Source organism: Arachis ipaensis, chromosome B9 (genome assembly GCF_059453495.1).
Source record: "Arachis ipaensis isolate K30076 ecotype BB chromosome B9, ASM5945349v1, whole genome shotgun sequence".
NCBI classification, from domain to species: Eukaryota; Viridiplantae; Streptophyta; class Magnoliopsida; order Fabales; family Fabaceae; genus Arachis; species Arachis ipaensis.
In genome coordinates, this window is record NC_142444.1 from 340,678 (window position 1) to 355,766 (window position 15,089).

General features: G+C 38.8%; 3 protein-coding genes across 4 annotated transcripts; 2 read left to right on the plus strand and 1 right to left on the minus strand.

The window, feature by feature from the left end:
- The first annotated feature begins 86 nt into the window (after positions 1-86).
- On the plus strand, positions 87-6,539 carry CLC-F (chloride channel F). Its single transcript, XM_088499571.1, has 9 exons — positions 87-979; positions 2,098-2,500; positions 2,905-3,099; positions 3,492-3,946; positions 4,058-4,162; positions 4,510-4,743; positions 4,875-5,087; positions 5,486-5,718; positions 6,220-6,539. The coding sequence occupies exons 1-9, from the start codon at positions 602-604 to the stop codon at positions 6,299-6,301; spliced, it is 2,298 nt and encodes a 765-aa protein (XP_088355697.1). The 5' UTR covers positions 87-601; the 3' UTR covers positions 6,302-6,539.
- Positions 6,540-6,692: 153 nt separating this feature from the next.
- Positions 6,693-8,330, plus strand: LOC107645049 (UDP-glycosyltransferase 88F4). The gene has a single exon (XM_016349058.3). It carries the CDS (start codon positions 6,722-6,724, stop codon positions 8,153-8,155), a length of 1,434 nt encoding a protein of 477 aa, XP_016204544.1. The 5' UTR covers positions 6,693-6,721; the 3' UTR covers positions 8,156-8,330.
- A 28-nt stretch (positions 8,331-8,358) lies between these two features.
- WRKY2 (WRKY DNA-binding protein 2) lies at positions 8,359-12,162 on the minus strand. 2 transcript variants are annotated; one of them, XM_016349056.3, is made up of 6 exons: positions 11,564-12,162; positions 10,842-11,220; positions 10,575-10,748; positions 9,516-10,351; positions 9,262-9,420; positions 8,359-9,144 (listed from the first exon to the last, which is right to left on the minus strand). In XM_016349056.3, the coding sequence occupies exons 2-6, from the start codon at positions 11,196-11,198 to the stop codon at positions 8,577-8,579; spliced, it is 2,094 nt and encodes a 697-aa protein (XP_016204542.1). In that variant the 5' UTR covers positions 11,199-11,220; positions 11,564-12,162; the 3' UTR covers positions 8,359-8,576. The 2 variants fall into 2 exon arrangements, with proteins under 2 accessions (XP_016204542.1, XP_020959076.1); XM_021103417.2 differs by having other exon boundaries at positions 11,803-11,947.
- Between the last annotated feature and the right edge of the window lie 2,927 nt (positions 12,163-15,089).

The window sequence follows — 15,089 nt, forward strand, 5'->3', positions numbered from 1 at the left end:
GAAAAGGGTCCAAAACTTGAATTTGCAATATTTTTAAGGGATGAGTGGAAAACAATCAAAAGTTCAAAACATATTGAATTATTGATATAGACAGGAAAGTGGAAAACATATTTTTTAAGGGGTTTTCTGTAAATTTTGACAAATAGAAATGGGTGCTTGTAATTTCGTTTGACCAAAACACGTTTTGGGTGTTCATATTTGTGAAAAGAGAAAAACGCAGGGTGGAGGAGGTGGTGGGAAGTAAAGAAGAAGCAATAAGAAGTGCCACTTTGATTTCATTTGATTCGATTGGAGCCTAAGTCACTTTGCATTTAGGAATTAGGAGCAACCTTCTTAACACTATTCTCTCTCTTACGTTTCACCTTCCTCGCTCGCTTTCGCCATTTGATTCATGAGATAGCGACGCCACAAGGCCCATTGGAATCATCATCATCCATTGAGCCCCCTTGATTGTATCTTCAAAAAATTACAAAAATTTTGAGAATTGGGATTTCAAATTCGGGATTGATTGAAGCGGTGTGTTTTCAATTTGGATGTTGGGTTTTGGGATTCAAGCCGATTTTCATTGATGGGTTTTTGAAGGAATCTGGGTAAGTTTTCGATGTCTGAGAGCGATCAGAACCGCCTTCTGGGGCTTCCACAAGATGCGGAGCGCGATGTGGAAGCTCAAGTATCGGAACGCTCAGTCGTCGTTAATGGAGGTGGTGGCAGCGGTGGCAGAGGAGGGTTCAGGGATATTCTTAGGCTGTCGGGTCACCGACACAGTTTCAAGCGTCTTGAGAAAGATGTAGATAGAGATAGAGATAGAGATGGAGATAGAAGGGATCACCACAATCTTCATAATCACCACTCTCATTTGGATCTTCATGGTGATGAAGATGTCCTTACCGACAGTGCACCTCCAGAATGGGCTTTGCTTCTCATTGGTTGCCTCCTTGGCCTCGCCACCGGCCTCTTCGTTGCTGCTTTCAATAAAGGAGTATGCACCCCCCCCCCCCCTCTCTCTTTCTCTCTCTGTTTTGCTCTCTAATAAGTAATATTTCGAGCTGCTTGCTTTGATGGATTATTCGGACTTGTTCTTATGGCTGGTCGCATTTTTTTTTTTAAATAAGTAGGTTCACATAATTGATCTAGATTCTAAGATCAACAAGGTTTTGTCATGTTTAGGATGCGAGAATCTTGATCTCAATGGCTAGAAACTACGATGTTTAGGATAGATAGTTAGAAAGATTAACACTTCTGAGATCCAGATCATGTTTAAACTTGTTAAATATAATATTATGAATTTAATCTGATGGTATGTAATCATGTTGTCTGCCGTATGCTATGCTTTTACTGGTCGGGTGCAGTGCTGTCAAAATATTTCAGTATTTCTCTAATATCAGTAATTAGAAGTGCTGTTTCAATGGTTACAAGGTGGGCTGGTTTAGGAATTAGATAAACCGGGGTCTGTTTTATGGTTATCTTGTATGGCATTGAAGATGAAGTTATAAGAGTCATGAATTTTTATACCAAAGAGAATGGCATCTTGTTGGGTGTGTATCCTTTCAGTGCCGCAGCTTGTTGATATATAGCTACTCTTGGCTGTTTCCTCTTGCATGCTTGTCAGTCTGCCTCTGCATCGGCTAAGGTTCATGCGATGTATCCACCAACCCACTATCATTGACATAAAAAGAAATATGATATGCTAGAGCTTTGCCATTTTCTACTCTGAACAAATTATTAACAGTAGAGGTGACCAAAATCACAAGTGCTCTTTTTTTTATTATTATTGTTTCAATCTAGTCAACAGCTATGGCTTATTAAGTCTTCCTATTGCTGTATTCATTTTATATCTTCTGTGTTACTACTGTGAGACTCTGAAATTATTTAAGGTATTATCTCTTGGGAATTTGGGCATTAATAAATTTGCTGTCATGGTTGTCAGGCCATCTTTGATGCCTGTTTTTGTAATGTTGTAGTATTGTCATACTGACCTTCTGAAATCATTTAGTTTTGTGGTATCTAGCCATCTATATTCTATTTCTAGACTGGGTTCTTTACCGGCCAATTGTGGAATTCAAATGATCTGATATGTGCTGCTATGTGCTCATTTAGGTGCATCTAATACACGAATGGGCCTGGGCGGGTACTCCGAATGAGGGTGCTGCTTGGCTTCGTTTGCAGAGACTGGCTGATACATGGCATCGGATTCTTTTGATACCTGTCTTTGGAGGAGTCATTGTTGGCATGATGCATGGTTTACTGGAAATACTGGAACAAATAAATCAGTCCACTTCCTCCCAAAGGCAAGGTTTTGATTTGCTCTCTGGAGTATTTCCCACAATAAAGGCTCTCCAAGCTGCAGTCACTTTAGGTACTGGCTGTTCTTTGGGTCCTGAAGGTCCTAGTGTTGATATTGGAAAGTCATGTGCCAACGGATTCTCATTAATGATGGAAAATAACAGAGAAAGAAGAATAGCACTTATTGCAGCTGGTGCGGCAGCTGGAATTTCTTCAGGTAGCCTGGCAATCTTGTTAAAATCACTTTGTGAATCTCATTTAATGCCTATACATTTCATATTCTGCTCGTTTGAGCCTTGTTGAACTTTTTAATCACAATTTAACAACCAAAAAAATTGTTTAAAGGACAAAATTCTTATTGGTGTTCACGTTATTCATGATTGGGAAGATAAACATAAGGACAATAAATTCTCAAGAATTTGAATTGAGAATGGAATCCCTGGACAATTTTCTTTTATCCATATCTGGGCACCTAACTTTACTGGATAATTTGATCAATCAACCCTGTGTTTTGTTTCTAATTATGTTTGGTTTAAGAGTAAGGACTGATTGGCAGCATCTACATTTTTCTTTTGATTTCTATATATTGGTTATTTTAGCTTTCAATTTTTCTTTCTTCAGGATTTAATGCTGCAGTTGCTGGTTGTTTCTTCGCCATTGAAACAGTGCTGAGGCCTCTTCGTGCAGAAAACTCTCCCCCATTTACAACTGCCATGATTATATTGGCTTCTGTTATCTCCTCCACTGTATCAAACGTTTTACTAGGAACCCACTCAGCTTTTACAGTGCCTGCATATGATTTGAAATCTGCTGCTGGTACTCTCCTTTACCTTGCTGTTTTTGTTATATACAGTTTATGTTTGTGACCATATTTCTTTGTGCATCTATCATATTTGTTTTGATATGATGGAAAACGTCTCATACATATATATATACGGACAACAAAGTTTATTAGAATTAGAATAGAAGATAGTACACAACAGGGGATAACCATCCTTGCATAGATAAAAAAGAAAACGTCTCTCTTATTCTTTATCCCACCAAAGAGGTAACCACAAGAAGTTATCCTGCAAAACTGTGTCATCCCCCCCACCCATTAACACCAAACAACAGCATTGCATGCACACTGCCAAAAATCATTGCCTTTCTTGAATGAAGTCATAATTATGAAGTACATGTCTGATACTTCTTCATGATGTTGCTTGCAGAACTACCTTTATACCTGATATTGGGAATGCTGTGTGGTGTTGTAAGTGTGGCCATGACTCGTTTGGTTGATTGGTTCACTGAATTGTTTGAGTTGATCCAGGAAAAGTTTGGCCTTCCTTTTGTGGTCTGTCCTGCTTTAGGCGGTTTAGGAGCTGGGATCATTGCTCTTAAATATCCTGGAATATTGTATTGGGGTTTCACAAATGTGGAAGAAATTCTCCATACTGGAACTAGTGCTTCAGCTCCTGGAATATGGCTCCTGACGCAATTGGCAGCTGCTAAGGTTATTGCAACAACTCTTTGCAAGGGCTCTGGGCTAGTAGGTGGTCTCTATGCGCCAAGTTTAATGATTGGTTCTGCAGTTGGTGCCGTATTTGGAGGCGTTGCAGCAGAAGTTATCAATTCAGCAATCCCTGGAAATGCTGCTGTGGCCCAACCCCAGGCATATGCTCTTGTAAGTTGACTTTACTGTGCAGTATCTATATTGTATAAATGTCACTGTTGACATCAAGCTTTGTTGATGTAAGCTCATATAATCACAAGTTATTTTTAATTTCTATCACAGGTTGGAATGGCTGCTACGTTAGCATCTGTCTGTTCTGTCCCGTTGACTTCAGTTCTACTGCTGTTTGAACTGACCAAAGATTATAGAATACTGCTTCCTCTCATGGTAATTCTTCAATAAAATTCTTACCCAAAATTACATGATAGTGGTAATAAATTGCTCACTTAGTTACATGTGCAGTTTTCTGCTGTTCTCCTATTCTTATGTTTAACAAAATGAAAAATTTGCAAACTGCATTCTTTTACCTCGACTGAACAAGAGAAGATGTTTGGTATATTCTTACATGCTCATTTTCTCATTGGTTGTTTCCCTGTATCTTATGTTAAAGCAAGGCAGAAGAAAATTGTTTCTCTATGGCATAATATTTTATTGATTTTAGGGAGTACTCTGTCCTATTGTAATTCTTATTGATTACAGTTGTCGTACTGTGTTACTGTAAACTTTGTACCTAGGGGGCTGTTGGATTAGCAATATGGGTTCCCTCTGTGACAAACCGGAAGAAGGAAATTGACAACAAATCTGATACAAGAAACTCGCCTAAAGGATATTCTCCAGTTTCACCTGCTGATGAAAATGAAGGTAACTGGAGACAGGCAAATGCTGCTGATGGTTTAGAACTCTCTGTTGTTGGTGATGCTGCTGATCATGAAGCAATTGACGAGGAACTTCATCTCGAAAATCTTAAGGTTGATAAAAGCTATTAATCAATAAAAATAATCCTTCTCTTGTTAACTCTCCAGCAGAATGCTGACATGTGATCCTTTTTTTTTGTCCATCAACTTTATGCCTTCATTAATGTCATTATTGCTCTTTTCAGGTTTCTCAGGCCATGTCTGACAGCTATCTGAAGGTTTCATCATCTGCAACCCTGAAAGATGCAATCCAATGCATTCATGATGGCCACCAGAACTGTGTGCTGGTGGTCGATCAAGAAGGTTTTCTGGAAGGAATACTGACATATGGTGACATCAGAAGGTGTCTTCCCGAGAAGTCTAGTGACACTTCTATGAGGGATTCAGGATTTGTGGATGTATGTAGAAAGTGCTTCTGCTCTTTATATATTTAAAAATCATTCTGCAAATTATTCTGGGATTAGTATTTTTTCCCCCCTGTTCTTTCCTTTTACAATACATGATAATAGAAAATGTGAGGGTTCCAATTTCAGAATAAAATCATAACACAAATGGTTTCTATGTTTTGGTTCGGTAGGGATACAATTGCTAAGATGATATATTAAAGCTTTGATGAATGGGTTTTAAATGCAGTGATGAACAAATACATTAGTGAAATTCATGCCTGGATCTTCCTGTTATACTACTGTGATAAAAATGTCAATTGATTTATTCTTGAAAAATCCCAGTTATACTGTCTACAATACCTGTTGGTTAGTCTTGTCTCAAATAATATTTCAAATTAAATATTTGACAGGCAAATACATGCTTAGTTTCCTCTGTTTGTACTCGGGGTATGACCTATCGTGGACGAGAGCGTGGACTTCTAACCTGTTATCCCAATACCAGTTTGGCTGTGGCCAAGGAGTTAATGGAAGCCAAGGGCATTAAGCAATTACCAGTGGTTAAACGCGGTGGAGATCGCAATAGAGAGAGAAAGCGGAGAATTGTTGGTCTTCTTCATTATGATGCACTATGGCATTGTCTCAGGTTAACTTATTATCTAATACTTGTTTATACTTTAATTTCTGTTTCCCTACCTAACACTAAAGCTGGGTTTCTCATTTCAGCACATAAAATACTCGCAGATAATTTTTGTTATGCAAACTATGTATGTTAGTCAGAGTTAAAATGTTGAACTGCTGCAGCATATTTTTGTAGATGTCAAGACTTGAGTTTAGGTTTATAGCTCTTTCTTCATTGCCATGTGTGTTTGTGAATGTTTTATCAGACATATTTAGTTGCCGAATATATACATATTCTTTCTTTAAATTTTTTTCTTGCTAAAGAGGAGATCTAGATGATCATAAGCGAATTTTTCTTTCTGTGGTTTGAACATAATTGTTATGCCATTTGATATATGTTGTTAATATAAGACTTAGCCACTGCTGCAATTGGATAATGTTTAGATACCTTTTTCATGTGATACTGAACGAATTTATAAGAATTATTTTAGCCGAAGTTATTCATGGTGCATTTGATATTTTGCAGGAAAGAGATTAACCATCGGAAGGAAGTGAATCGAAATAGGAGAGAAAACCATTTGGCTGTGGAAACTGCAAACGGGCATTAGCTTGGTTACCCTCACCAAAGAAACAGTGAGGAGGTAGCATGGATCTCCTTGATTACCCTTTTGAAAGCCAAGTTATGAGTGAAGACTGATTATATAAGTTGATGTATATTTTAGTTCCTCAATCCAATGGTGACAAGTTAAGCTGAGATTCTTTTGCATAATTTAGCAAAGTGCATCTTGTAAAGTAACTATAAGAAAGAAGCAAATGAATATCGAATACAATGGGGTTTGAAAAGCATATTCTTGTGTCGGTTAATAATCAATCTGTTACTCACCTAACCATTTAACATGTATGATTATAAGGCTTCTTTCAAGTTTCAACTACTAAAAGTCAAGTCAACAAATATGAACAATATACATAGTTGAGGAGTTTGTGTGTGAGAGAGAGAGAAAGAAAGAAAGAAAGAAAGAGAGAGAAAGATGGAAGAAAGAATAGTGTTGTATGCAGCTCCGAGCATAGGCCACATAGTTTCAATGGTTGAAGTGGCCAAACGCCTCTCCCTCCGTCGCCACAACATCACCATCCTCCTTACCACCGGCTTCCTCGACCATCCTTCCACCGACGCCTACATCCACCGCATCTCCACCGACCACCCTTCCATCTCCTTCCACCGCTTCCCCCACTCTGACCCTCCTCCCCCCGGCACCCTCAGCCTCACCGCAAGGGCTTTCCACTTCATTCGCAACAACGTCCCCAACGTCACCTCCGCACTCACCCTTATCTCCAAGACCTCCACCATCAAAGCCTTCGTCATCGACATCTTCTGCACCTCCGCCATGGACGCAGCCTCCTCCATGGGAATCCCCGTCTACTACTTCTTCACCTCCGGCGCCGCCGTGATTGCGCTCTACATCTACTTCCCGTTGATCCACGAGCAGACGGAGAAGTCGCTGAAGGATCTGAAGGTGGAGCTGAGGGTGCCGGGGATGACGGCGGGGGTGAGGGCGTGGGAGATGCCGGAGCCGTTGCTGGATAGGGAGGACCCCTGTTATGAGGAGATGGTGTATTTCTGCAGGCAGCTTCCAAGATCGAGTGGGATCATGGTCAACACTTTCAGAGAGCTGGAAGTCAACGCCGTTAAGGCCATTGAAGAAGGTCTTTGCTTTCCCAACCAGAAAGAAAGGACTCCGGTTTATTACATTGGCCCCTTGATCGCCGATCCGAGTGATCAACAGCATCAACCTGGTGGAGAAAGCAAAGATTGCTTGTCATGGTTGGAGAAACAACCAAGTAAAAGTGTGGTGTACCTGTGTTTCGGAAGCAGAGGATCGTTCTCAGTGGAGCAGCTGAGAGAGATAGCTCAAGCCTTGGAGCGGAGCGCCCAAAGGTTCTTGTGGGTCGTCAAGAGCCCCCCACTGCATCCAGGAACCAACCAGTTACTTGCTGATCAAGACAACTTTGACCCCATTTCAGTGCTGCCAACTGGCTTCACCCACAGGACCCAAGACAGGGGCATGGTAGTGGCCTCGTGGGCCCCCCAGGTTGAGATCCTCAGTCGTCAATCCGTGGGGGCCTTCGTCACTCACTGCGGCTGGAACTCTGTTCTCGAAGCTGTGGTTGCTGGGGTGCCCATGATTGCTTGGCCGCTCTATGCGGAGCAGCACATCAACAGGAACCTCATGGTGGAGGACATGAAGGTGGCTCTTGCGGTGGATCAGACTCAAGAACACGGTGGGCTCGTCAGTGCCCAAGAGGTGGAGAGGGTGGTGAGGATGGTCATGGAGTCTGATGGGAAAGGGAAGGATTTAAGGGACAGCATTTCCAAGATGAAGGACATGGCTTTAGCTGCACTTTCAGAAACGGGTTCATCCTCTGCATCACTTGCCAACTTGGTTCAATCATGGACGCAGTAGTGATATTATTATTATTATTATTATTATTATTATTATTATTATTATTATTATTATGCATGTGATTTATCATGGATTGTTTTTGAAATATTTCATGGATTGTTTTTGAATATTATGTTTTGTCAAATGATTTTGAATAATTGTTCAATCCTTCTATTACCAGAGTTTCTTTTGTTAATTTTTTTGGGTACATATGACTGGTATTCTTGAATTAGAGCAGAATAAACTACATATACCTTTTGACATATCATGAAGAATGTCAACACATTACACAAGAGACTGAATAAGAATAACTGATGAAAAAGTTCACCTATGTAAATGTATGCCTGCGCATTACATACGCATATATATGTATGTATGTATATATATTTGTGAATGTAAAACATTGGGGTTTCCTTTAAAGAAAGAATAAAGGAATGAAATTTCACATGTGAGGTCCAAGGGGCATGCGACTCATGAGATCTTGATATGAGCCACTGGGCAGGTTATGACGCTCAGGAATAGGCTCCACATTTGGTTCACCCTTGGGCAACATGAACCCCATCTCATTAGGAGGACGTTGTTGTTGCGTTGCCAAGAATGGATGAACCGGCATCACAGGAAGCTTTGCTTGCCCGGGGCCGAATCCAGGCATCGCCAAGTTCGGCAGAAGAGGTTGATTCATTCCAAAGGAGAAGCCATGTGGAGGTCCTAGCTGCTGCCTCCCCGATAGGTTGAATGCACCGAGGGCAGGAGGCCTCTCAAGCCTTCCAATGCCACCGGGAACTTGAGTTGGTTCAGGTCTGTGAACATGGGGTTGCAGAACGCCAGGTGCTGCTTGCCCGGGAACACTGCCAGAAGCATTAGCATTGACATGACTGCTAGAGCGTGCGGCAGGAACATCATGGTTGTGCTTGCCCTCGTATGTAGTGATTACAGATTTAAGGTCATGTGATGCTCTCTCAACGTGTTTCCTCACAGTGCAGCCTGCATTTGTGCACTTGTAGTAACTCCTGCAGCAATACAGAAACAGGCCAATCCCCATTTCAGCTTTGCAAGTTGCAACATAAAGTGCATGAAGATGAAGGGGAATAAGAGATCAACAAAATAGTTAAGAGGAGAATGGCTACCTCGGGTTGGGATTTCCTTTGACAACCTTCTGCCCATATTTCCTCCACCGATAACCATCGTCAAGGATGTCTACTTCGCTGGTAGTTTGTACAACAACTCTAGGTTCGCGAATAGCTCTAGTAGCTCCACTCAACTCTGTTGCATATGATTCCAGTTTCCTGAGAATTAAATAGTTGATTTCATTTAGGCAAATAATAGTTTCTGAAATTATTTTTATTTAAAAGAAAAAAACAAAAGCAGCAATGCCAAGTACCTTCTTTTAGATTCTGATTCATCTCCTTCCCCATCATAACCTAATGATACACTACCATGAGTACCTCGATCATCATCATCATCTTCATTAGAAAAAGTAGAAGATGCATCCACCGCATCTCCCGAGTCAAACTGAGTACCATTTTGAGCCTGTGAATTGGTGGACTGGTTACAATACTCGGGGGCAACAGATGTTGATGATGTCACTTCAAGGTTGTCATTCTTCCAATTAGCAGCTCCAGCTACATTCCCCTTCTGTAAATTAGCCCAGCCCAGCTCTCCGTCGCTGCCACTTTGTCGTTCAACATGCTCCGGATTGTCCATTTGCATGTCACTTGGAGGATTGGCCGAAGCTATTCCTGAGCGGCGATTCGGAGGAGGTTTAGGATGGTTGTGTGCTCCCTTATAGATGATCTCTGTTATGTGGCCTTCATGAGATCGTTCTACTTTCTTTTTCACAGGACAATTTGGATGTGTACACTTGTAGTAACTTCGTGGGTACTCGCTACCCTTAACTTGCTTCTGGCCATATTTTCTCCAATTATATCCATCTTCAGATGGTGCACCACCAAAACCAGCAGCCACTGAGTCACCATTCCCTCTTGGCTCTCCCTCTTCATCTGCTTGCTCTTCAAGTTGTGGCGAATGCTCAACGCTAACACCGACAGTATCCTGTTGAGGAGATGACTCAATAAAGTCTGGCTGAAGATGGAGGCCATTTTTATTCTGAGTTTGAGATTTTACTACATCAGCACTTCGCGATTGAAAAAAATGTTCCGACTGAACAGGGGCCTCAACACCAGGAAGAGATTGTTGAGCTATTGTAGTAGGATTCATCTGCAAACAGGAGATAGAATAAATAACCCAAATGGATACAAATCACAACTATCAACTCTCTAAATATCCCATATTATGTGCATATGAAGATAATTAAACCAGATGTATTAACTGTTTTACTCCATATGACTTGTCAAATTTTTGTACATATGGCATGCCATATTGGATTAAAATTTAAATCCTAACCTCCAGTGGCAAAGAAATGCTTCTAGGATGTACTTACTTTTCTGGCAGCGCCTTGATAAAAAGAGGAGCCGAAATCTGTCGTAGGCTTAAATGCAAAGGATGATGCATAAATATCATCAAAGCTGTTATCTTTGCATCTTTCAGGAGCATTGGATGATATGTTGCCGTTTGAGATGAATGGAAACTTTCCAGTTGTTGGAGATGGCTGTGCCTGCAATTATACAGACTCATTACAAGGCATATAACAAAGTGTTATAGCTTCCAAGTTAAATGTGAAAAGCACTACAACATAAACTTGTCTCACCAGTGAATTTGTAAGGAAGACCGGAGAATCTAAAAGGGTGGTAGGACTGAGACCAGGTGGTATGGTCAAGTATGGAGAAGGAACATCAGAATTGAGTGAAAGGTCAGTAGATCTAATGGTGTCAGTGTTCAACCTGGGTGCATTGAACCCTGCTCTAGCTGCCATCCTCTCAACAAGACCACCCCGTGACACCAACTTCTGATCACCATCTTGTGCTCCATCACCACCTGGAGGAGGGTCTGACATTGATCTTGCTACATTATCCTCCCCTAACATTACAGAGAAAAAGGTTCTGGGACTTGGGCTAGGACCACTCCAATCCCCGGGGACCCCAACATTTTCATCAATCCCAGCCATTCACACCTCCCTTTTGGAACACCTAAATTGCATCACCAAAATTTCTCAATACATTCTATAATGCCAACAAAAAAACAAGAATATGTAGGTATAACTATAAACAGAGGTAAATAATTATTTAATCTGCTGCCAAAAACAGAGAATCACACCAAAGCGAGAAAATGAACCAGATGACAATGTCCACGCTTTCAACCATTAAAGAGCCACCTTGGAAATGGGACACAAAAGAGCTAAAAACAGAACATGAAAATCTGACCCAATTCACGAAATGCAATGAACAACATTGTTTCGAATCGCCAAAATCAACAAAACCATGAGGTGAAAAAAAAAAAAAAAGAAGGAAAGAGAATGTTGAGAGTTTTTACCTAAAAAGTGATGATTTGTTGAGAGCAAACAACAAAACAGAATCATAAAAGGAGAAGGAGAAGGAGAAGCAGCCAGCAGCACCAGAACAACAACGATTGAAGCAGAGAATCGGATCCGACAACCCCGAACCCGACCCAGAAGGTGTTTGGGTTCGGTGTGTTAGAAGAAGTAAAATTGATCTAGCAATATTACAAGACAATAACAACAACAACAACGTTGTTTTGTGTTGTGTTCTTACCACGCAGTTGTTGTTGATGTTGTTGTTATCATCTATCAGCTGTTCTCTTCTGTCTGTAAAACATGTCTCTCCTCTCTTTTGTGTTTTTCTTTTTCTTTGCAATGAAATGATTGTGCTATTGAATGATGAATAAAGCAGCCTGACTGGAGAATAGTTCCAAAAAGAGAACCATATTTTATTTTTTCTTCTTTAAATTTACTAAATTAAAAAAAATGTAATTACAGCTTTTTTTAAATAAGCTATTAGTTTATTAATATCATTATTAAAGCAAAAGTAAAGAAGGACTTTGTGGGGAAGGTGGATGAGAAAAGAGAGATAATTGTGAAATGGTGGTGGACCTCTAAAATCAATGGAATCTTTGACACATACCTCACCTCCTATCTTTAAATCTTTTTCCAAACACAACCTTATTTTCATTTTCTTTCTCTCTTTTTATTTTTTATTTTTTTGGCATGTTTTAAATAATAGCATCACTAAGTTTTTAATTCGTCTTTTTTAGGATATTATGCTGCAATAATAGGATCGACTATTATTTTTTTTACCATGTAAATCAAGAAAGACTATTTAAACTGTTTGTTTTTACTCCAAATTTAGGGAGGTTGGTACCATTTTTGTCACTTTCAGTAGAACAAACCCAGCTGGCCTTGTAGTCATTAGTTGTGTGAAATGAGAAAACGTGTGGTTGCTTTGCATTTGAGGATCTCATCATTTTTATTTGGTTAATTAATTACACTTCTTGTAGTAGTCCTCTTAATTTTACATGCCATTGGCACAAGTAATGTCACCCTTCTTTTTTATCATTATGCAAGATTAAAAGAAAAAAATAATAGTGTAATTAACATCACCCAACTATTCATTCATTTTGCTCATGTGAAAGTGACATAAAGCATATCAATATTCACGTTGATTTCAATGTGATGTATGCGAAGATACAGAACTTTCAGTATATTTCAAGAGAAGACAAAATGTTGAACAAATATGAATGATTCAAAATTTGGTACAAGTGAAAAACAAAGTCAAAAATGTAATTGAACTTTTGAGTGTGAGATGCATGCTAAGTTAATTGAGGTGAAAGGAGAGAAAATGCATGGCTGCCAAACACTTGGAAGTTGGAACCATGAAATGCAATTGCAACTTTGTAACCAACTACCATACATACATACAGCTCGATCGCACATTATAGTTAGGGGTGGCAATATGTACCCTATCGCGGGTATCCAACCCGACCCACTCGATCGAGTAGGGTTGCCAACCTGATCCGCAGCGGGTAAGGTAGGGTGCGGGTAGGGTTCTCGTGCAGGTCGGGTAGGGTGCGGGTTGAGTCTCAACTCTACTCGACCAATCCGCACTTTATATATATTTATGTTATATACTTATATAAAAATATGTTTTAAGTAGATGTTGAATCAAAGACCTCTCACTAAATGCAAAAGATCCTTAATCACTAAAAGAAAATCATTAATTGATAATTTAATATTTTTTTTACATAAAAATCAGTTCTATTTTAAATTATCATCAAGTTATATAATAATGTTGTATATTTTTTGTAACCCGCGGGTAGGATCGGGTACCCGCAGGTTAAGAGCAGGTAGGGTTATCCTACTCATTGCCACCCCTAATTATAGTTAGTTTTACACCCTGTGGTTCTCCTCTCTTCTTAAATCACACACTTACCATTTTTAGGTTTGCATCATAACTGAAATTAAGACAAAATATATCTGCTTCAACTTGATTCTAACGCATGTTTAGTCTTTGATGCGGTAATGTTTGTTAGCGACAATTTTGGTTTATACTTTATAGCATGTATGTCTTGTACTTCAAGGAAGCAAAAAAAAAAAAAAAATTATATAAATCTAGTGTGTTCCAGCGACTATTAGTTTGTTTAAATCGAATAACATAGACTAAAGTTTATTGCACTTAGGGGAATTATCTTTACTTGTAAGATCCTAAACATTTTGCTTTTGAAAAATCCCAAAGGAAAATTAAGTAAAGCCGTGTAGCCATTAAGTTAAGGACACATGATAGGCCATGCTCAATTATTCTTTCTACACTTGCGATTTGATATTATTTATATTTTGAAATATCTATTTAAGAAAATCGAATATATAATATGTAACCATTAAATAGATTGATAATATTTGCATTTTAAACGTTATGTTGGTGTAGGTGAACATGACGAGGACGTCGTGATAGAGACGAATTAACGAAGTAAAATTAATATACGGTGCTCTCGAAGAATAAACCATGAACAAGAAAAATCTAATTTCCAATTAATTAGCCTTAGAAAATGATAAGGAGGAGAAAATTAAATGTACATGCGTATCTATTCATGAGATGCGTCACGAAATTGCAGTCTATGGCCTAGATGTATAAACGATAATTAAAAAAAGGACAAACACATGAACCCTTTTCAGAGAATTAAGCGGAGTTTGTTAACTCTCACTAATATTTTATTAGTATTGATTAGCAAAGCTTCGATCCCATTTTTTGTCTTTCTTGGATTATTAGTTTATTATTACCACTTGTATACAGGAGATATCTGTATCCAATTTTCTTTTTTTTAATTTTTCTTCTGAGTTAATACTCAATTTGGTCCCTGAACTTGCACGCGAGTCTTAATTTAATCTCTGAAGTTTTAATTACCTCTATTTAATCCCCAAATTTTATAAACGTGCCTCATATTAATTCCTGAGACGATTTTTACTTAAAAAATATTAATGGAGTGTTGAAATAGACAATCAAATGCCACACTGAAACATGTAAAATGATGTAGTTTTGGTTTTGGCATTTAAATAGCTCAAAACTGATGTTGTATCACTTGTTTTGTTAGGTAAAGTTTCAATAAACATCACTTATGATGTTGTTTTTTGGTTATTTGAATGTCAAAATCAAGACCACATCATTTTACATAGTCTAGTGTGGCATCCGCCTGTCCATGATAGCGTTTTATTAAAGTGTATACAGTGAAAATTGTTTCAAGGACTAACATGAATCATGTTCGCAAAGTTTGGGAATTAAATAAAGGCAATTAAAACTTTAGGGACTAAATTGAGGATCGTATGCAAATTCAGGAGGCAAATTGAGTATTATCTATTTTTTCTCTTTTGATCTTGTAAGATATGATTTTATACAAAGACTTAAATGGGAAAAAAAATTAGAGAAAGTCAGTAAATCAGTTGCTATAAAAAATTTCATCAATAATGACTTTATAGGTGAACAATAATATTAATAGAAAAGGGTACTATTCTATGGACATTCTATATATAATTGTGATATTTTATTGTAAA